At 48.3% G+C, this 21,569-nt stretch overlaps 1 protein-coding gene across 2 annotated transcripts in view; it reads right to left on the bottom strand.

The window, feature by feature from the left end:
* Positions 1–21,569, bottom strand: part of AP3D1 (adaptor related protein complex 3 subunit delta 1) — an 83,489-nt gene that overhangs the window by 42,909 nt on the left and 19,011 nt on the right. For both annotated transcript variants that reach the window (XM_048497175.1, XM_048497176.1), the window contains exons 2-9: positions 20,474–20,569; positions 17,346–17,426; positions 16,656–16,736; positions 13,822–13,929; positions 12,021–12,150; positions 10,375–10,514; positions 7,862–7,935; positions 1,893–1,942 (exon numbers count right to left, since the gene is read on the bottom strand). In XM_048497175.1, coding sequence (XP_048353132.1) covers positions 1,893–1,942; positions 7,862–7,935; positions 10,375–10,514; positions 12,021–12,150; positions 13,822–13,929; positions 16,656–16,736; positions 17,346–17,426; positions 20,474–20,569 — 760 coding nt within the window. The remainder of the gene's footprint in view (positions 1–1,892; positions 1,943–7,861; positions 7,936–10,374; positions 10,515–12,020; positions 12,151–13,821; positions 13,930–16,655; positions 16,737–17,345; positions 17,427–20,473; positions 20,570–21,569) is intronic.

Genomic DNA, 21,569 nt, shown 5'->3' on the forward strand with positions numbered 1-21,569 from the left:
ACTCACAAAGTCGCCTGCTGGTTAATCACAGGACACCAGGAGGCCTTTTGCAAGGGATCAGAAAGGGAAGGAAATGGAACCTTTCCCTTTAATGCTGTAGTCCTATGGTGATATCGCAGACCTGCTCTGAGGACGCTGGAGAACAGAGTGATAGAACGGACCGTGCCACTTTAGACTGCAGGCGTTTTCAAGAGGGTCCACCACGAGCACTAAATGCCAGGAAGTCAGCACAGGAAAAGAACCCCTCTTCTTTTTTTAACTTGCCAAGTTTTCCTGCAGGCTAAAGTGGTACGGTCCAGCCTCGGGATTCAACTGTCTTCGTCCCGCGACTTATACATGCCGAATTACGGCATGCAATTGTGCTGGGGAGCCAGTCCCAGCCTGTGAAGGTCAGCTTGCAAACCATGATCTGATAGGGATACCAGTCCTCCCAAGCTGCCGTGACATGCTGCTAACTCTGCTTAAAAACAGGAATGGCAAACAGATGGAATATGCTGTGAACCAACATCGCTAAACCATCATTCCTTTTTCTCATTTTCTCATTTTCACCTTTAATGGCATATAAATTATTAGTATGTTTCCATTTAAAAGAGAAAACTTCTAAAAACATTTAAATACGGGTGTTTAAAATGCTTTCCAAGAATTTAGCCACTGCCAAGGTGATCGATGGATTACAGTCACTTAGCAGAAAGCGAGTGGTCTGGAACTTGGAGTGCTCAAGTCTTGGAAGCAGCAGAGGGTGAATTAAAATCATGCGCAGGTTACTGTGAAGACAGCATTCCAGAAGAATATGAGACCATCATTCCTTTTTAACGCTGAGGAGATGAAACCCTGGTTTGGAGCGGAGCTGCATATTGGGGAGAGCAAGCTAGCAAAAAGAAATCCCCCCCAGAGGACTTATTTACCAGGCTGATGTAGCTTTGGACAGCTGTAGGGAAGTGAAGAGCCAGGCGCGTACCTGGCAAACAACATTTTTTTAATCTGGACTGCACTATGAACCGAGGGTATGCCAAAGCCATTGCCTCCAACTACGCTCCCAGGGAAGCGGGAACGAGCGGGTCAAAACAAATGATGGTGGGAAAACTTCCAATGCCCGAAACAGAACGTGATCCGATTTATCTGTTTTACAATCTGTTTTGATCTCCAGCCCAGGAGAGAACTGAAAAAAATACCACACACTAATTTTATGTCCCTGCAGCAGCAAACACTTGAACTGAAATGTTTGAATATGGAAAAATAATAGCGCTGTTTAAAATGTTATATTCAACACAAAGCTGTATGCAGAAATTATTCTTATTGGAATGCTTGTAAGATTTCAAGGGCAATGCAGCATTTTTAGGAGTGTTCTGAGTTTTCTGGGTTGTATGGCTGTGTTCCAGTAGCATTTCCTCCTGACATTTCGCCTGCATCTGTGGCTGGCATCTTCAGAGGATCCACAGATGCAGGCAAAACGTCAGGAGAAAATGCTGCTGGAACATGGCCATACAACTCAGAAAACACCTAAGCTTTCTAGTGCAGAAGGGTTCGGCGACCCCTTTTCACAGAAGGGGTTGCCTAAGACTCTCGGCATCAGTGTTCTCCATCTGTAAAATGGATAAATGTTAGGGTTGGGGGTCACCACAACATGAGGAACTGTATTAAAGGGTCGCGACATTAGGAAGGTTGAGGACCACTGCCTAAGACTCTCTGCATCAGTGTTCTCCATCTGTAACATGGATAAATGTTAGGTTTGGGGGTCACCACAACATGAGGAACTGTATTAAAGGGTCACGGCATTAGGAAGGTTGAGAAACACTGCTCTAGTGATTCCGGCCGTGAAAGCCTTCGACAATTTCTTATTTGTTCTCTACTGTGCCCAAAAGGGAACATGGGGTTCAAACGTTTCGCCTTACCTGCTATCACTGTGTTCACACACTCATATAGGAGAGACATGGCTGACGTGCTGGGGGGGAGAGAAAGACAACACCAGCATTTGAGACTTACAGGAACTCCCCTTAGTTCAGCCCAGCATCGTGCGTATCAGTCTCCCTCCCAATTTTACATTTAGGAGTCCTGTGGCGCAGAGTGGGAAGCTATTGCAGCGAAGCAGTCGAAGCTCTGCTCACGACCTGAGTTTGGTCCTTACGGAACTCGGTTTCAGGTAGCTGGCTCAAGGTTGACTCGGTCTTCCATCCTTCCATAGCCAGAAGGCAGTGGCAAACCACCCCATAAACATAGCCTGCCGAGTCAACGTCATGATGTGACGTCACCCCATGCGTCAGGAATGACCCAGTGCTTGAACAAGAGACCGGCTTTACCTTTCATTTTTATATTTATGGCAGGTTATTTCCAGAGGGGTTACAAATCTTGTTACTTTTACTTTCTAGGGATACATCTTGGAGTACCCCTCTCAGTTTTGAAATGCAATTTCATGCAGTTTTCATGTATTCCCTTTTTGAAAAACTGGTTTCAAACGGGGTCATGAGTGTTGGAAACCTACAGCAACAGCTCAAAATGGTGCACTGCAGCAGCAAACCAGTTCAAATCCTGCCTGCCGTGGCTGCAGGCCACGCCCACTCTGCAATACGAGGGTGTCGGTGAACTACTTTATAGGGTAGTTGCAATGATTATAACGTACAACCCCAAATCTAGACATAATGCCATATGGGATAGGGCAGGGGTCTGCAAGCTGTGGCTCTCCAGATGTGCACAGACTACAATTCCCATCAGCCCCTGCCAGCATGGCCGTGGTGGCAGGGGCTGATGGGAATTGTAGTCCGTGCACATCTGGAGAGCCACAGGTTGCAGACCCCTCGGATAGGGTGACACAGATCACTGCAGTATTGCGTCAGATGAACGGCATGGATTACTTCACTCGACTGCAGCTCAGCTTCAAGCAGCCATCATTACAAAGTGGAAAAGATTTTGCTTAAGCTCCCAGGAGGCCAAAAGGCAAGCCACGAGGATGAGAACCTTGATTTGAGTCAGTCTCTCTCCTTGGAGCCCGAATTGCTCAACACAACTGGCTTCTGGTTTACCCTGGCCCCTCCCTCGAGCAATTACCACCACCCCCCCTCCAAATCCCGGACGCCACTTTAGATACTGACTGGGAGGGTACCCCACACAGCGATGGCCTGTAGACAACACAGTTAGCACAGTAATCAATCTCTGCTCCGAGATCATAAAGAGCTGGGGGGATGAGGGGGAAATGAAAGCACAGAGAAGCCACGCCACAATTCCACTGAGCTACGACAGACTAGGGCAAGACACAGCCTTCGCTTCCAGGTCCCATCAGAAAGGTCCCATTTAAGTGGGCAGAATGAGGATGGTGAGCGGGGCTGGGAGAGACGCTGAACCTCTTTATGATGAATAGTATTGGAAAGCCCGCTGCCACCATATGATGAATAGCCAGGATCAGTGGAGGTCAGCTCCTCTATCGCTGCTACTATCTGACGAAATCAAGCCTGGGAGAGCTACGCTTGTTTCTGTAAAACCTGGGTCCTTTCTTCCAACGACTCCAAAACCAGCTGAGGTCTCAAGGATTTTATTGTGAAAATTCAAAACAAAGAAATAAAAATAAACTTCGGTGACAGAGATTTCTCAGCTAAGCACATTCTTGCCGTCCCTGTTTAGACCTCAAGCCAAGAGAGATGCTTCTCAGGGCTAGGTCCGTGATGGAATGCCCCTTTGTCTTTTCCCCGCAGGAAAACTCCCCTCCTTGCCATGAGGCGCTCCAACCCTTTGAAGTGCCCATTTGGCTCCTATCTTGAGTTGGGTAAATTTCCATAGCCATCTCCATCCCAGAGATCAAAGCTAGCTGTCATGTTGGTGTGATTTTGCCTGTTGCGATTACAGGATGCAACTGCATCACACTCTTGTATCACTCTACCAGCCAGGCATCTGCTGCTGCTTAAACCAGACCACATTAGAAGAAGAAGAAGAAGAAGAAGAGTTTGGATTTATATCCCCCCTTTCTCTCCTGCAGGAGACTCAAAGGGGCTGACAATCTCCTTGCCCTTCCCCCCTCACAACAAACACCCTGTGAGGTAGCTGGGGCTGAGAGAGCTCCGAGAAGCTGTGACTAGCCCAAGGTCACCCAGCTGGCCTGTGTGGGAGTGCACAGGCTAATCTGAATTCCCCAGATAAGCCTCCACAGCTCAGGTGGCAGAGCTGGGAATCAAACCCGGTTCCTCCAGATTAGATACACGAGCTCTTAACCTCCTAAGCCACTGCTGCTTAGGACCCGGAAGAGCCAGTCCAACCCAACTGGCCTCTGGTCACAGGCCAAGCTCTGCGTGGGGTGAGAAGTCCCAGGAAGGCCAAACTGCAGTGTGGCGAAAGCTTCCGGCCCTTACAGTGTCGCTGCTTGAAATGTGAGGAGACTGCTTCTCAAAAAAAAATTCACGGGCTTTGTCAACGTACAGGCGGCTCATCTCCTCCTTCCCCCCCCCCCCCAACCCCAGGTCATTTTGCTCTCTCAAAAGACGCCATTCTTTTAAAGAGAAAGGTCAGTAGAATCTGAGGGCCGTTGGGTTGGAGGTATAGCGATATCAAGGGGGGAAAAGGTCGAGAGTATTGTCAACAGCTTACTCAAAAAATCAGGCACCCTCCACGTTTTGAACAGAACTCTTATCGCTGAGTCTCTACAACGCCACAGAAAATACTTCCTTCTACTTGAATCCAGGGATTATGCAGTTAACGGTGGCTAAACCACTGGGCTTGTGACAGTATTACAGCAAACCACAACAGTCTCCCAAAAACTTCTAAGAAGCTTCCCAAAGATTCCCAAAATAGACTGTGCCACACGCACCCCTCCCCCTGACCGCGCACAGCTGTAGGGGAAGTTCACTTCTAAGTCAAGGACAGCCAGTGAAGAGTTTGTGTGCAGCGGAAAGAACACCAGTCCTCAATGTGGCGCCCCCGGACAGTTTTCTTGGTAGCCACTAAGCTGGCCGGCAAAGAATCTTCAGAAAGCGTGCAAGGCCAGGGGAGGTTTTGGGCCTGCAAGATTTCCAACCGGCTGTGCAGATTTTCAAGAGAGTTGCAGCGGCCATTTTGTGGCTGTGCCCACCGTGCTGCACCAGAATTCCAAAGGTGACTGCCGTCTCCAAAAGGCTAGAATGTCAGACTACTATCTGGGAGACCAGAATTCAGACTCCTACGCTGTTGCAAAGCTTGCTACGAGAGCGTGGGTCAATCACACCCAGTCAAAGAAACCTAAGCTTTTGACAATGAAATGAGCAAGGACATGTGTTCTGTGCCCTAAGCTTTCATGGAGGATGGGTGAGAAAAATACACTAGGAAGGGGAAGCCAGTAAGATGCACTCTAATAGGGCGTAAAGTTCTCTACAACGTCACAGAGGTTCCTCAGTACTCAAAGTGAATGGTTCCCTTGAGAATGGAAGTTGAAAAGGATTGACTGACCCTGTGGTTTTTGTTCCTGATGCCTGCATTATCTACTGCTGTGGGGATCTAGCCCTTTGCAGCCCAGTGCAGACAAAAGGGTCACATTAAAGGCCGCAGGGAAAGACTGGCCACAACCAGTGATGTCAAATTATGATTCCAAGTGGGTCTGAAAACCACATCTCACCTTAACCATGGTTTAAGAGTTGCACGACAGAGGTGTGCAACTTGCAGCTCTCCAGATGTTCATGGACTACAAATCCCATCAGCCCCTGCCAGCAGGGCCTATTGGCCGTGCTGGCAGGGGCTGATGGGATGTGTAGTCCATGAACATCCGGAGAGCTGCAGGTTGCAGACCCCTGCACCAAAAGAACCCTCAGTTTTCCAGCCACTTGCAATGGAACAAGCAGGGAAGATCAGGTCATGATTTCTTGGCACACGAGGGTACCTTAACCAGGGTGACAGCTACAAGTCAAAGGTTAATGCCAAAGCACAGCAAAGATGCCTGCACCAGGTCACTGGGTTGGTGAGCGGCGGCAACTATCCTACAGTGGAACAGACAAAAGCTTCAAAAACAGTTTAGCAGACAACAGTTAGCCACTCCAGGAAGCACACGCTTTATGTGTCCAGAGCAAATCTTCCTCGAGTCTAGAACCCCCAAAGTCTGCGAGTCCTCTGCCATCTAAGCAGGTAGCAGAGGGCGGCGGACTCTGAGCCTCAAGCATCAGGCTAACACAAAATCAACAGTGCTGTTACGACTGTTGTGGTTTTTCTGGGCTGGGTAGCCATGGTCTTGTGGTTTTAGCTCCTAACGTTTTGCCCGCGGACAGGAACTAAGAGCACCAGACCACGGCCACACAGCTCAGGAAACTCACAACAGCCAGTTGATTTCGCCCATGAAAAGTCTTTGACAACACAGTTCCGTGATGGTTTATGTCGGCTGGGAAATCTCAGAGGTTGGAGGCGAAAAGGTTCAGCAGCTAATTGGCTACGTTGGGAGAAAGGGGGGACACTGGGAGGAGGGGTGGGTTCAAAGTATACATACTGTCCACTTGGCTGCATTTCTTGGAAGCCCACTACATTTTTATCTTTGACTGTGCTGCAATGAACTTTACCCTGGAAGAGAGCGCGCTGGCTGTTTGAGAAAGAAAGAAGGATTAAAGCAGATACTGCCGGGTCCTTCCTCTTATCTCCTAGAGAGCTGCTCCATCCTTCCCCTTCTCCTCTCCTCTACTGAAAAGTCTTCCTGCCCCCGTTGTAAGCAGCAATATTGTGGAGGTGGAACTGTTGTGCCCACTTGAGGCATACCAGCTCAAGGCAGTGAAAGACAAACAGGCCCCTGAAGAAGCTGTCAATTGCAAGCGGGTGGCTGCACCAGCCCATAGACACAAAAGCTTCGCTGCAAGAGTCGAGAGGTGTGGAAGGCACACAGCTCATCAGCCACAGTCTAAAAGCTGCAGGAAGACTGGGGCGTTGTGGGGTTTCCGGGCTGTATGGCCGTGTTCTAGCAGCATTCTCTCCTGACGTTTCGCCTGCATCTGTGGCCGGCATCTTCAGAGGATCTGATAGTGGGAACGCAAGTGGAGTATATATACCTGTTGAAGTGTCCAGGGTGGGGGAAAGAACCATTGTCTGTTAACAAGTCAAGGGTGCAATTAGCAACCTGGATTTACATGTGTGGAGTGGGATCCACCCATTAGCATGGGAGTAACAATGAAGGTCGAAGAAGAAGAGTTTGGATTTATATCCCCCCTTTCTCTCCTGGAGGAGACTCAAAGGGGCTGACAATCTCCTTGCCCTTCCCCCCTCACAACAAACACCCTGTGAGGTAGCTGGGGCTGAGAGAGCTCCGAGAAGCTGTGACTAGCCCAAGGTCACCCAGCTGGCGTGTGTACAGGCTAATCTGAATTCCCCAGATAAGCCTCCACAGCTCAGGCGGCAGAGCTGGGAATCAAACCTGGTTCCTCCAGATTAGATACATGAGCTCTTAACCTCCTACGGCACTGCTGCATAGCAAGGTCAATAGCTGGGGGCATCTGAATATTAGTCAAGGCAGTGACTAATCAGCTCCACAGGAACACAGGATGACTATAGTCAGTAAACAATCAAAGGGAACAAAGGCCAGGCTACTTCAATTCAGATGCCCCCACCTACTGACCTTGCTATCTTCTTTTTACTCACATGCTAATGGGTGGATCCCACTCAACACGTGTAAATCTAGCTTGCTAATTGCACCCTTGACTTGCTAACAGACAATGGTTCTTTCCCCCACCCTGGACACTCCAACAGGTATATATACTTCACTTGCTTTCTCACTATCAGATCCTCTGAAGATTCCAGCCACAGATGCGGGCGAAACGTCAGGAGAGAATGCTGCTAAAACACGGCCAGACAGCCTGGAAACCACACAGCACCCAAGTGATTCTAGCCATGAAAGCCTTCGACAATACACTGAACCAGGAAGAGTCAGCCCACTTACCTATGTATGAGGTTGGTCAGGGGTTCTATCAGCTTCTTCCCTAGCCTGGGTTCCAACGGAGTGAGTGCGCCAAACTGCGTGTATGAGACAGAGAAGAGAGACTGAGATGCTGAATTCTTGTGGTCAGAGGGTGAGAAAATGCTACCCGTGGCAGACAAAACAAATCAAAAACCTTTATGAGGCATTTATGAGCCCGCAAGGAGAAGGGCGGCATATAAATATAATAAAATAAAAATAATCGCCCTGGAACAAACTGCTTTGCGGACAGGGCAAAGGCAGGAATCGCTGGGCTGGACCAGAGCTCAAAGTTCCATTTAACCCAGTGCCCAGTTTCCAAGGGTGACTCCCCCCACAACTCCCCCCTCCCCGCCCCCACCCCGGAAGACTTCCAGAAGATTCTGGAAAAAAGTTCTGAAACCTAAGCAGCGAAAGAGCAGTCAGATTTCAGGAACTCCCCCACCTCTGCCGCTTGCCAAACATGCCCCTCCCATCATTCTGTGAACCCCAAAAAACAGTGTAGAAGAAGAAGAAGAAGAGTTTGGATTTATATCCCCCCTTTCTCTCCTGAAGAGACTCAAAGGGGCTTACAATCTCCTTGCCCTTCCCCCCTCACAACAAACACCCTGTGAGGTGGGTGGGGCTGAGAGAGCTCCGAAAAGCTGTGACTAGACCAAGGTCACCCAGCTGGCGTGTGTGGGAGTGCCCAGGCTAATCTGATTTCCCCAGATAAGCCTCCACAACTCAAGCGGCAGAGCTGGGAATCAAACCCGGTTCCTCCAGATCAGAGTGCACCTGCTCTTAGCCACTACGCCACTGCTGCTCCCTGTAGGGTGCAAACTGTAGTGTAGGGTGCAAACGGGGAGCCTGGAGCTGGAGGGGGAGCTCAGGGGAAATCGCCTTGTCCTGAAAACAGAAACGCTGCTGCACTAGAAGAAAGCACCCCAAAGCCAAAGCCCGGGCCTCCCCATCGCTTCCCTGACCTTTCTCAGTGGCATGTATATGTTAACACCACATTCCCCTTCGTTGCTGTTCCAATAAGCTACTGGCCAGCCAGGTGACTCATATGTCCACAAAGAGAGCCTTTGTGTACAATAGATGGTTTCTCACAGGTAGCCTACTTTTCTGCACCTGGAGATTCCATTTAGCCATCACTGCTAAATGCCTCAATGGCCTTCTACCTCCATCCATTTGCCTTGTCTGCTTACAGCGGTCGTCACAGCTAGGGAATTCTGCAGGGAATTCTGCAAGCTAAGAGCGCGCTTTGAGGGGCCCTTTGTGTCTATCCTCAACTTGCTTTTGGTTAACCTGCTTGGCATCCGCAGACAAAGAGGCCCTTTCTCCCTCTACAAAGAATTCACAAAGGATGAACTATCACATCCTTCCCTCCCTTCAGTTCTTGGGTAGGGCTTGTTTCTGAGCGTTAAGAATAATTAAAGGTTATATTGGCATCACGCAATTGACACAGAACTCTCTATATGTTTAGAGCATAGGTGTCAAACTCGCGGCCCTCCAGATGTTATGGACTACAGTTCCCATCATCCCCTGTCATCATCATGCTGGCAGGGGATGATGGGAACTGTAGTCCATAACATCTGGAGGGCCACGAGTTTGACACCTGTGGTTTAGAGAGAGTAATTTAGCACTTGATATAGCCAAAAACCCAGAAAGGGCAGAGTGCACAGGTAAAACGTTAGAGAAGCCAACCTCTGTGTTTCTGCAGGAAGGTGCTTCCTAACTGGAATGAGCCACACTTTAAACATAACTTCATGCAGAGATGCAACAGGCAACATCCTCGGAAGACTTTTGCTCCATCTTGCCTTTGAATGAATACCCAAATGTCAAAGCAAGAGCCTCCCTGGGGTTCTTCATTTGGAGGTGGAAGTTTAGTATCATACAGAGACAGAGTGGCCAGGCTTTTCTGTCAGGGGGCATGCCTCTGCAGAAGGGCCCATTGCTCACTTCCGCCAGCAGAAAAACCTAGGGTTCAAATCCTGGCATTTCCAGTTGTTGTTGTTTTTTTTAAACTCAGGCCACAGGGTTGGGAAAGGTCAGTATCAGAAACGCTGAAAAGCAGTTGTCAGCAAACAGTGCACAGCTTGACGGACTGGTGGCCTTGTTCAGCACACAGCATGCTTGTGGGTTCATTAAGAGAGTGACTCGGAATTTGCCAGCTAGATGTGGCTTCCCGCGGCAATTGGTCTGATCTCTTTGCCCTGCATCACTAATCTTATTCCCACAGGTGATGTTATTTGGGAGCCTTGCGGCCTGCTTTACTGGTCAGGCTCCTGGGTGAAGACTCCTTCCTCTACAGTTCATCCGATCTCTAACATCCTCTGTCCCAGGAAGATTGCAACAGTTCTAGATCCAGACAACATTTCCCTAAGCTCATTATGCATGGCGTCTGCCTCTCTTCCTCTCTTCCCAACTCTTCCACCTGCCAGCCACAGGTCTGCTTCTCGTTTCGCACCCTCTGCTAACAAGGAGACTCGCCCCGGGGGCCTGCTAAGACTTGCCAGTTTGATGATTTTAATGAGGACCCAGTTGTTGGTGGATGACGTCATCAGCTTAAAAAAGAGCGGAGCGAGGGAGAGATAATTCTTCGGATTACGTCTGGCCAGCTCGCATATAACGTTCACGGCCGCCGACTGGACCCCTGGAAGAGTGGGAGGGCGTTATCCGCATTAGCGAGCTTGAAGAACCAAAGGGGTCACAGACATAACAAAACCACAGCAATGCTTTCAGTACCTCGTTAAATATGTCAAGAGGGGGGAGGGCAGATGAGTATTGCATTGAGAAAGAAAAGAACTCCACTGCTGTATATTTCTGCCCAGCACATGGCAGAATGCAAATTCAATCCAAAAGGAACAACTGTGTGATATACAGCTCTGCTTCTCTAGTCTGCTTCAGACATTACCACGGTTTGCGGGTTTTGCAGGTCGAGGGGCATCCCTCCCCCCCTCCTACATGGGAGCCAGTTAAACTTAAGTTTCCACGGCAAGCCACGGATTGCTTTTATAACCACGCTACAAAACGATAGCCTGGATCCAGCCACTGGCAAAACAGATCTTTCCCCAAGCAGCTTGCTTGTGGTCCTAAAAACCTTCTCTGAGCGGGAGAGCCTTGTGAAGAAAATTCCCCACCATACGGGCGTGACAGGAATAAGGGAGAATCGCCATCTTTTCCCTCCTTGGCTGTCAAAAATTGCCAGCAGAAGTAGGAAGGTGCTATTTCCTTTGTTGGGGCAGTTCCTCCACCCCCCCAGATACATTTTGTTTGCGAGTTTCTCCTGACCCTCCGAGAGGATTTTCAAAGCAAGCACCAATATACTTGGGGATGGCAAGGGAAGAAGGTCTGATGTTAGGGGCGGTATTTTAACTGATTGTTCACATTCGTTTATAGATGGATTGCCTTGTTCGCTCTGACCTCAGTGAGCAGACATGCATCTTTGAATCAAGACTGCGTGTAAAAACAGGCCATCTCCCCAAAATAGCATCAGCAAACAAGCTCTCCCAATCCTTCTATCTGAAATGCAAGAATTTCTAACTGGAAATCTACTTCTGTGTTGAATTCTGGCCTTGTCAGCAGCTCACTATTTCAGAGAAGACCCTAATTATTTCCCTTGTTCAAAGAAGGGGAATTAGGGAAGAGAGATACTTATCATGCCAATTTAATGGAAATAGAACTTGCTATGTGAGAGTATATTTAAAATCCAATAGTGTAGTTACTAGACCAAAGGAGTGGAAAGCATTAAAGGGATCGGGTGCTGTATGGTTTCCAGGCTGTATGGCCGTGTTCTAGTTGCATTTTCTCCTGACGTTTCACCTGAATCTGTGGCTGGCATCTTCAGAGGATGCCAGCCACAGATGCATGCAAAACGTCAGGAGACAATGCTACTAGAACATGGCAATACAGCCTGGAAACCATATAACACCCCAGTGATTCTGGCCGTGAAAGCCTTTGATAATACATGAAAGGGATGTGTACTCCACTGGCAGAGGAAAGGGCTTGGTTTGGTCCAGCTTTGGACTAAGGCAAAGGAAATGCCCTGCTGGTCTTTCCCCTGTTTATTTTTTGAGTCCTTCAACAATTCGGCTACAGATATACAAACACTCTAGGCAAGGTGGAATTTTCTACATCCCATTTCAATCCACACACTAACCAGGATCAGGGTCTTCCAGTTTCTCCTTAAGGCGAGGGAATGCAGGCCGAAGGGATTCGGGGTATTTCAAGAACACTTTGTACATGATTAACACTGCCTTCTTCCTGATGTAAGGCTTGGTGTGCGACATCTGCCGGGGGGAGAAGAAGAGACGAGGAAGAGTTTGGATTTATATCCCCCCCTTTCTCTCCTGCAGGAGACTCGAAGGGGCTGACAATCTCCTTGCCCTTCCCCCCTCACAACAAACACCCTGTGAGGTAGGTGGGGCTGAGAGAGCTCCGAGAAGCTGTGACTAGCCCAAGGTCACCCAGCTGGCATGTGTGGGAGTGTACAGGCTAATCTGAATTCCCCAGATAAGCCTCCACAGCTCAGGCGGCAGAGCTGGGAATCAAACCCGGTTCCTCCAGATTAGATACATGAGTTCTTAACCTCCTGCGCCACTGTGTAGGAGGAAAAGCTAACCGTGCGCACCTCATACTCCAGCAGCCATTTATCCAAGATTTGTTCCACAGGTTGCCCTCTAAGTCTCACCCTCCTGCCCCCCCCCCAAAAAAATTAGAGCTTTCTGTGTTAAAGAAATGACTCTCCAAGGCTGCACAGCAGTTTAGGAATAAGATACAGAGAGGCACGACCAAAGGTCTGGTTCCAGTTGCCTAAGCAAGGCTCCAAAACAGCAGATAAAAAAAGTATCCAATATCTATCTAAAATCAGCAACAGCTGGCAGTCAGATATCCATCTCCTCTGAAAATTAAATCTGGACGTGTGATACCTTAGGACAGGGGTGGCCAACCTGTGGCGCTCCAGATATTCATGGACTACAATTCATAAGAACATAAGAACTAGCCTGCTGGATCAGACCAGAGTCCATCTAGTCCAGCTCTCTGCTACTCGCAGTGGCCCACCAGGTGCCTTTGGGAGCTCACATGCAGGAGGTGAAAGCAACGGCCCTCTGCTGCTGCTGCTCCTGAGCACCTGGTCTGCTAAGGCATTTGCAATCTGAGATCAAGGAGGATCAAGCTTGTTCTGGCAATGACACCGTGGCAGGGACGAACCGGTCAGAGGATGCAACTAACCGGTGGAACATACTGTCACAGAAAGTGGGGATGGCCACTGATGGCTTTTAAAGGAGATTAAACAAATCCATGGAAAAGGACAGGGTGGCCAACGACTATTAGGCATGAGGGCTAAAGTGGTACCCTCTTCACGTCAGCTGTAGGGGGCACAATAGCAGGGATTGTGCGTCACTGCTTCTGGACATCTTCCAAGGGCATCTAATCAGCCAAGCGTGCAAAACAACCTGAACCACACCAGCGCTTCTCTTACATTCAGGCCCATCCTGTTGTGTCCTCAAGCTCAGGGGTTTTGTTTGCTTGCTCCCTTGAAGGAACATGCAAAACAACCCCAGCACCAAAAAGGATTCTGGGGTGCATCCAGTTTTCAAGGGGCACCAGCCAGACCTGTCCGGCTTCTGTCATTCCACACAAACTAACCTTCCCCCACCCCCCGCCAGCCCTACAATACACCTAATCCATCCCCACACTGCTGCAGGTATGTTGGCAGCCATATCTTAATGCTTACTTTCTTAAATGCTTGCTTTCTTGAGCGGATTCCCACCCGACCAATTTTCAAAATAATTAGTGAGCGTACCAAGCTTATCCTCTGGACAGTGACCTTTGAAGGGGCGGTACGAGCCTCAATGAGGCTCCAAAGACGTTAACTTCCCCCAGAGGGCGAGAACAATAGGAGCATTGTAGACGACAGAAGAGAAAGAAGACAGCCCGGCCCCACTCCAGCAACTTACCAGCGTCATGATATCGTTTGCCAAGTCTCGGGCCAGATCTGGAGTCACAAAACAGGACAGACCAGTCAGGGCAACGCCAGTGTCATACTGATTGGGGCTACTGAGATCCTAAGGGGGGGGGGGGAGAGAAGGGGGGAGGAGAGCTTTAGACCATCCAGCAAAAACAATTTTCAGACCTAGCACCAGAGCTTAGAAATGCCAAGAAATGAACCACATAAAAATATCTGCAAAAATGTTAAAAGCTGAGAGCGTCTTTTATGTCAGGGGGATGTTATTTAGGTGATTGAGATGCATTCCCAGAACCACGTAACTGCTTTAAGTGACAAACCGATGCTGCTAGAAAGATATATGTCACCAGACTGATACAGTGGAACCTCGGGTTTCATTGGCAATCCATCCGGAAAGAATCGATGAAAACTGAAACCGATGAAAACCGAGGCAAACTTTTCCATAGGAATCAATGTAAATCCGATTAATCTGTTCTAGGCACTCCAAAAGACATAGCAAAAACACATTTTTGGGTGAATAAACATAGTCCGGGTTATTTTTCTCCACAAACCCCTGCACCTTACTGCAAATCGATGAAAACCGAGGCAAATCGATGAAAACTGAGACAAATTTTTCACTGAAAAAAAACAATGAAAACCGAAACCGATGAAAACCGAAGGCAATGAAAACCGAGGTTCCACTGCATATGTATCCACTGCCATCTGTGCAATCCTTCCTTGATCTTTATTTTATCACATGCTTTGTAGACAACTAGGGTTCCTCTGGTACCTCTGTACCATGAGAACTGTATTACAAATACTGTTTTTCACAAACCTATTGGAAAACCGGGAGGGGGACTTTCAACAGGGGATAAAGGGGACTGTGAATGACAGATTGACAAGCTAGAATGGGTTCAGAGGAGGGCAACCAAAATGGTAAAAGGTCTGGCGTCCATGCCCTACAAAGAGAGACTTAGGGAGCTGGGGATGTTTCGTTTGGTGAAGAAAAGGTTAAGAGGTGACATGACAGCCATGTTTAGATATTTGAAGGGATGCCATGTTGGGGAGGGAGGGAGCTTGTTTTCTGCTGCTCCAGAGACTAGGGCCAGGAGCACTGGGTTCAAGTGCTCCTGAACATCAGGAAAAACCTCCTGACTGTCAGGGCTGTTCGACAGTGGAATGCACTACCTCAGAGTGTGGTGGAGTCTCCTTTGGAGGTTTTGAAAGAGAGGTTGTACGGCCATCTTTCAGGAGTGCTTTGATGGTGTGTCCCTGCAGGGGGTTGGACTTGAGGGCCCTTGGGGTCTCTTCCAATTCTGTGTTTCTATTATTCTATGATTCTAAGTATGGGGCTTCGATCCCTCTTCAATAAATGCTACTGACCAATACATTAGAGTCGGTTTATTTGGTGAAGGTTCCGAGACCTAACACTTGGTCATGACCCTCGCTCAGTTAGCTCAGCTCCTCTCATCTGTCTTGTTAGTGGGGACCTTCTTGCGTTTTTGGCTTGGGAAAGGGAGTTATCAAGTCAAGAATGTTATCTGCTTTTAGAATATTTTTGTCTGGGTGAACTACCTCTGCCTTCTTTCCTCCCCCTCCCTTCCTACTCTCTGGGAGTTGTGAGTGTGTACTGCCTGAGTAGTGTAGGGGGTGGGGGTGGGGTGGGGTGGGAGGGAAGGGAAGGGAAGGGAAGGGAAGGGAAGGGTCTGACATATTCTGGTTGAGAACATATGATCTGCTGCTTGTACGTGTCTGCCCAGTTCAGACAATAATGTTATCAGCTTTTCCTATGCTTGTCATCGACAGAAGAAGAAGAGGACGAGTCTGGATTTATATCTCCCTTTTCTCTCCTGCAGGAGACTCAAAGGGGCTTACAATCTCCTTTCCCTTCCCCCCTCACAACAAACACCATGTAAGACGGATGGGGCTGAGAGAGCTCTGAAAAGCTGTGACTAGCCCAAGGTCATGCATCTGGCGTGTGCTGGAGTGCACAAGCTAATCGGGTTCACCAGATAAGTCTCCACAGCTCAAGTGGCAGAGCAGGGAATCGAACCCCGTTCCTCCAGATTAGAATGCACCTGCTCTTAACCACTATGCCACTGCTGCTACGCCACAGGTACTGATTCCTGTCTTTGAGCAAGTCTGGAGTTATTTGTAAGGGTCTGATCAGTTCAGACAATAAAGTTATCAGCTTTTCCTATGCTTGCCATCAGTGTTCCTGTCTTTGAGCAAGTCTGGGATTGTGACAGTCCATCTACATATACCCTGTTTTCCATCTACAGCCTCGTCTGCCTCTCCCATGAACTGCAAACCACCTTTTAATTACTGCAAACCGCTTTGGGAAACAAGTTATCTGGCAAGGCGAGATAGAAAAAAAATAAGTGAGGTAAGAAGTGGAAAGATCCCAATGTAAGGCTGAACACACTCAAACAAAGTTGACTTAATGAAAAGGAACGAACTTTATTGAACTAAGCCGCCATAGCTACAGGGTGCTGGAACTGAGGATTCTTGTCCTCAGTTCCAGTATTTATTTCTAGGTTTAAAACAAACAGTAACCAATCAACTCCCCTGTGTCCCCCTGTCCCTTCTGCCCCATTGGTGCTTTTGGAGCTGCGTGGTTCCTATTGGCTGCAGCCTCCTGCTCAGGTTCCCGCTTCACCAGCCGGAATGGCGAGAACTGGGGGCTGCTGGGAGTTGTAGTCCTGACACCCACACATGAGGGCTTGAGAGAATAGAAAACACAGGGAGGAAAAAGAACACTGGAGGTGAAAGGCTTAAGCAGCAGGTGAGGACTGCGGCATCTAGGCAACCACAAAGCACTTCACCTTCCAGGACAGGGCCACTCACCTTTCGTATCTGGTTGGTCGTCAGCATGATGACATCCGTCCCTTCATGAAAGCACTGAGAGGCAGCCAAGTATCCGATCCTCTGTGCAGTGAAGAGAACAATTTGAACCAAGGGTTAATATACACATTGCCTTCAAATTGTTGGGTTTTTTTGGGGGGGAGGAGTTGACTAAATCCAAAGGGCTCTGCAATCTTGTGATTGGCACAATAGGATTAGCTACAGCTGGGCCACTGTCACAGCCACAACAGGAAGCCACCGGAGAACTGAGCTTTCTTGAAATCCCAATGTCTGCTTTAAGGAGAGGGCAAACTCCCAGACACTCTGGTTATGACATCCACGCTCAGAAGCAAGGGAAGGAAGTCAGAATCTCAGAACCCAGAGGAGTGGCTGTATTAAGCAGCCAGGAGGTGGGGCCTAGCAAAACCCACAATGAATGGTTCGGAGGGACATCATCTGTACTGACTGTAGAATCCAGCTTTGGTGCACGCATGACTGGAATAAAAACTGAGTGCCTAACGATCAGAACAAACAAGACTTCTACCTTTTCCTAGGCCAGGAATCTCAAAATAGCAACCTGATAACGTGCTGAGTGGGAAGGGGGTGGCACGAGTCAGCCATCAGGACCTCCAAAGAAAACTGCTTACGAAGCTGGCAACAGGCAAGTCTGGCAACCCAAGTTCGAAGACTTACTTTAAAGGTAAACTTTGATGCACTCATGACTTCGATGATATTGAAGGCAGCCCAGCTGATGTCATAACCCAACATTTGCAGCTGTGGGGAACAAGAAGAAAATCTCAAGCAAGGAGGGCCGAGGAAATAAAACTCCGGACTTTAATAGGTAACTGTTAATACTCCACCTTTATGACTAGTACCCCCATGTAGCATCTGTGTCAACCATGCACAGGAAACTGCCTGAGGAACGGCCAGTTGTTTCCTCTAGTTGAGTGCTGTCTGCTCCAATGGAAGAGGCTGGGGGGGAGACTTTCCTCACACTTGTTTAACTGGGGGGATGCTGAGGATTTAATCTGTACCCCTCTGCATGTAAAAGAGATACTCCACAACCTGACTGTGAGTTCTCCAGGAGCTGTACGAAGGAGAGATGGATCACAGGCCTACCTAGCTCAATACTGTCTTCTCTGATTAGCAGCAGCTATCTAAATCCTTGGAGGAAGAGGAGGAGGAGGAGAGTTTGGATTTATATCCCCCTTTCTCTCCTGCAGGAGACTCAAAGGGGCTTACAATCTCCTTGCCCTTCCCCCCTCACAACAAATACCCTGTGAGGTAGGTGGGGCTGAGAGAGCTCCAAGAAGCTGTGACTAGCCCAAAGTCACCCAGCTGGCATGTGTGGGAGTGTACAGGCTAATCTGAATTCCCCAGATAAGCCTCCACAGCTCAGGTGGCAGAGCTGGGAATCAAACCGTGTTCCTCCAGATTAGATACACAAGCTCTTAACCTCCTACGCCACTGCTTAACCTCCTACGCCTCCTCTTAACCTCCTACGCCACGAGCTCTTAACCTCCGACGCCACTGGAGGACCTATTGGTGATCCCTGGCCCAAAAGTGATTGGGCTGGACTCAACAAGGGCCAGGGCTTTCTCTGCCCTGGCCCCCACCTGGTGGAACAGGCTCCCTAAGGAGATCAGGGCCCTGCGGGATTTGCAGAGTTTTTGCAGGGCCTGCAACGGACCTGTTCCACCAGGCATTTGGCCAGCCTGGTTGAGTCCATCTACCATTCCATCTGGCCTCCCGTGGGCACGGGGGTGGGAGAGAGGGAGAGCAGTCTGACACCATTTGAATTTTTTTATGGTTCTGGTTCTATTGTGAATACGGTTTTTATTATGTTTTAAAGTATGTTTTAAAATTGTTGTTCTGAGCCCTTCGGGGGAGGTCGGTATACAAAACTAAATAACAACAACAACAATAATAAAAGGTCGGCCCTAATACTTCATACCGCCAAACCTTGCTCCACCATGAAGCTATACTCACTCCCTCATCAAAATAGTAACATAGTAACAAAGATCTCAATAGTATTTGACAGAACAAGCGGACAGGCATCTATGTACTTCTCTCATCCATCTCGTGACATCAGAATTTAAAGGAAACCAACAAAATGTTCTGGCATTAAGCTCAGAGCTGTAAGAAATGGTGATGGCCACTGGCTTAGAGCATATTAAAAAAAGATTAGTTCGGTTCATCATCATCATAATTATTATTAATTAAATTTATAGACTGCCCCTCCCCTTTCGGGTTCAGGGCAGTTAACAACATAGTTGGAAGGCTACCAACAATATTAGCCTCAATAACTGAAATTAAACTTCCCAGCGCAGAGATATTATATCTCTTAATAACAGTGACAGGCTTCAGCTTTTTGGCTTCCTTGTGGTCAAGGTGGAAGCATTTGTTAGAAACCAAAGAGACACTGATCTCACCCAGCAAGGTAATTCTTGGAGGTTTACAATCCTGAGAAATTTTGAAAGCAGACACTTGGGGGAAATTTGAACATTTCACTGCTTTAAGTTAAAAAAAATAAAAGGTCCCAAACATTTTGATCATAATTGGTACACAGTTGGACTACTGGGCCCAATGTGATCTCAGAACATATATCTAAGTTTCCATCTGATAGGAATAGGGGGAAAGAGTTAAAACTAAAGACCATAAATGCTGTAGTTTCGGGTGTAGTAGATGTTGATCTGGACTAGAGGAGCAAGATTCCAATCTAACCACGCCTCAAAGACTGTCAAGATTTCTAGAACATAAGCTTTTGAGAGTCAAAGCTCCTTTTGACTGGAGCGGGGACCAGTGGCGTACTGCCCATTGGAAAAACTGGGCAGCTGCCCAAGGCCCAGGAATTTAAAGTCACATGGGGGCAGCCTGATTTCTAGCCCCACCCACTCTCTACGGTGGCCCACAAGCAAAGCGGGACGAGCAAGGAGTTTCCCGCTGTCGCAGAGGACTCCCGCTGTCACGGAGGACAACCCCACCCCCTGAGTCCAGAGCAACCCAATCCCAGGAGGGGAGAGCAACCCCCAGCTGGGTGGGCAGGGCTACCTCCACTCATGGGGGGGCACATCAAATCCAGGTTTTCCCCAGGGCGCCACTTTCCCTAGGTACGCCACTGTGGGGGAGGACTGACTTCTAGAGTAACAGCTTTGACTCTCGAAAGCTTATCCCCTGGAAATCTTGTTATTCTTTAAGATTCTACTGGACTCAAATCTTGGCCATAGATTTTGCAGTAAACTAAAGTGGGCTATCTGGACAGAAACGCTTGATCATATTAGGGCTAGAGGTAAATGTTAAAACACTGAATTGTTCCGTAGAGTATTACCATCAGACTTATAGCATATTAATCATGAACAAAATCACTAACACCTAAATGTGCGCTTCAGAATACTGGATAGGTCTGGAGTTCACACAGGAATTAATTCTCCAATGCTTCAGACTCACAACAAACTTTATACTAAACGTCGTGAATAAAATTATTTCTTAAAAGGCATTTGATTCCTTTCAGAAGAGAATATTAGTTTTTCAGCAGTGCTCCTCAAAATTTTCAGTTTTTCTATTGGGAAAAGGGCTGTCAGAGAAGCCTGGGTTTTCACATCTCTAATATTTCAGCCCAATGAAACACAATGTCATATTTAGCATGAGCCAAGCCCTCATCCACTGTGTCCTCCAAAAGGAAAAAAAAAAGTTTTACTGCAGGGAAGGGCGCATACAGGGACAGTCCCTGCATTCCAGAGGAACAGGGCAAACTGATACCTGAACAGGGAAAGATAGAAGGCTACGAAATCATACACCTTACGCAAGGGAGATATACTCACATAGGTAAGCTTGCAAACCGCATTTGCTTTTACTGCAATGTTATCCTGCTTCAGTTCTTGCTTTATCTCATCAATGCACTGCGAGATGTACTTTGCCTAGAGGGAGAAAAGGGGTAGGAAGTCAAAGTCTTGCTTCACCAACACTCCCGAAATGCACATTTTCCTAGTAAGGCATCTCAGCAAAACCTTTCACTCGCATAAAACCCGCAGTCTCAGTAACAACTGGATTTATTCCCTGCTCCATCCCGTGGGCTCGAGAGACTCCGGATTCAACAGTCAGTCCCACATGCTTCTGTTTCTGCTCGGTGAGAGCTTCCCGTTTTCTGGCAGAATCAAAAAAGTCCCCTGTCCCTTGTCATGCTCCGGTGGGGCCAGACCACCTCTTAAGCGAACCCTTGCATGGGAGTTTGGACTGTGCACAGGACAGGTAAGGCATGTCAGATACTGGGATACTTCCAATCCAAATTCCCACACACATACAGTACATGAGGGGAAGAAATCAGTCTATCATGGATCAGGAGAACGCAGCAGCAAATTAAAACTGCCTTAGAAGGCAGTTAGCTGAAAGGCAGTGGGTGGACTGGGACTGGAGTGGACAGCCGCTCCTCTGCAAAGAGGAACCAATTTTGCTACAGTGAACAGGATTCAATGTCATGGTACCCCAAGAATACAGCAGGGCTGAGGAAGGTGGTGGTCCCATAAATCATGGCAACATAGATGCTTTAAGTACTGACAGATACTGATAATGCTAAGGGGCCCATCATTAAAAAAGAGAAGGGACAGGCTGAATAGGTGAAGCCCCAGAAATTTTCTAGTAGATGGAGGGGTTGAAACTACGAATGCCCTTCCCCCCAGCTAAGGTCCTTGCAAGGCAGTCTTGACAGAAACACACACCTGTCCATCAGCACAGGATCTGACTGAGTTTTGTGTGTGTGTGTGTGTGTGTGCGCGCGCGCGCACACGCGCCTGCCTGTCTGGATAAGAACAAGCCTGTGGGTCAGACCAGAGTCCATCTAGTCCAGCACTCTGCTACTCGCAGTGGCCCACCAGGTGCCTTTGGGAGCTCACCTGCAGGATGTGAAAGCAATGGCCTGCT

This window comes from Sphaerodactylus townsendi, linkage group LG05 (assembly GCF_021028975.2).
Source record: "Sphaerodactylus townsendi isolate TG3544 linkage group LG05, MPM_Stown_v2.3, whole genome shotgun sequence".
NCBI classification, from domain to species: domain Eukaryota; kingdom Metazoa; phylum Chordata; class Lepidosauria; order Squamata; family Sphaerodactylidae; genus Sphaerodactylus; species Sphaerodactylus townsendi.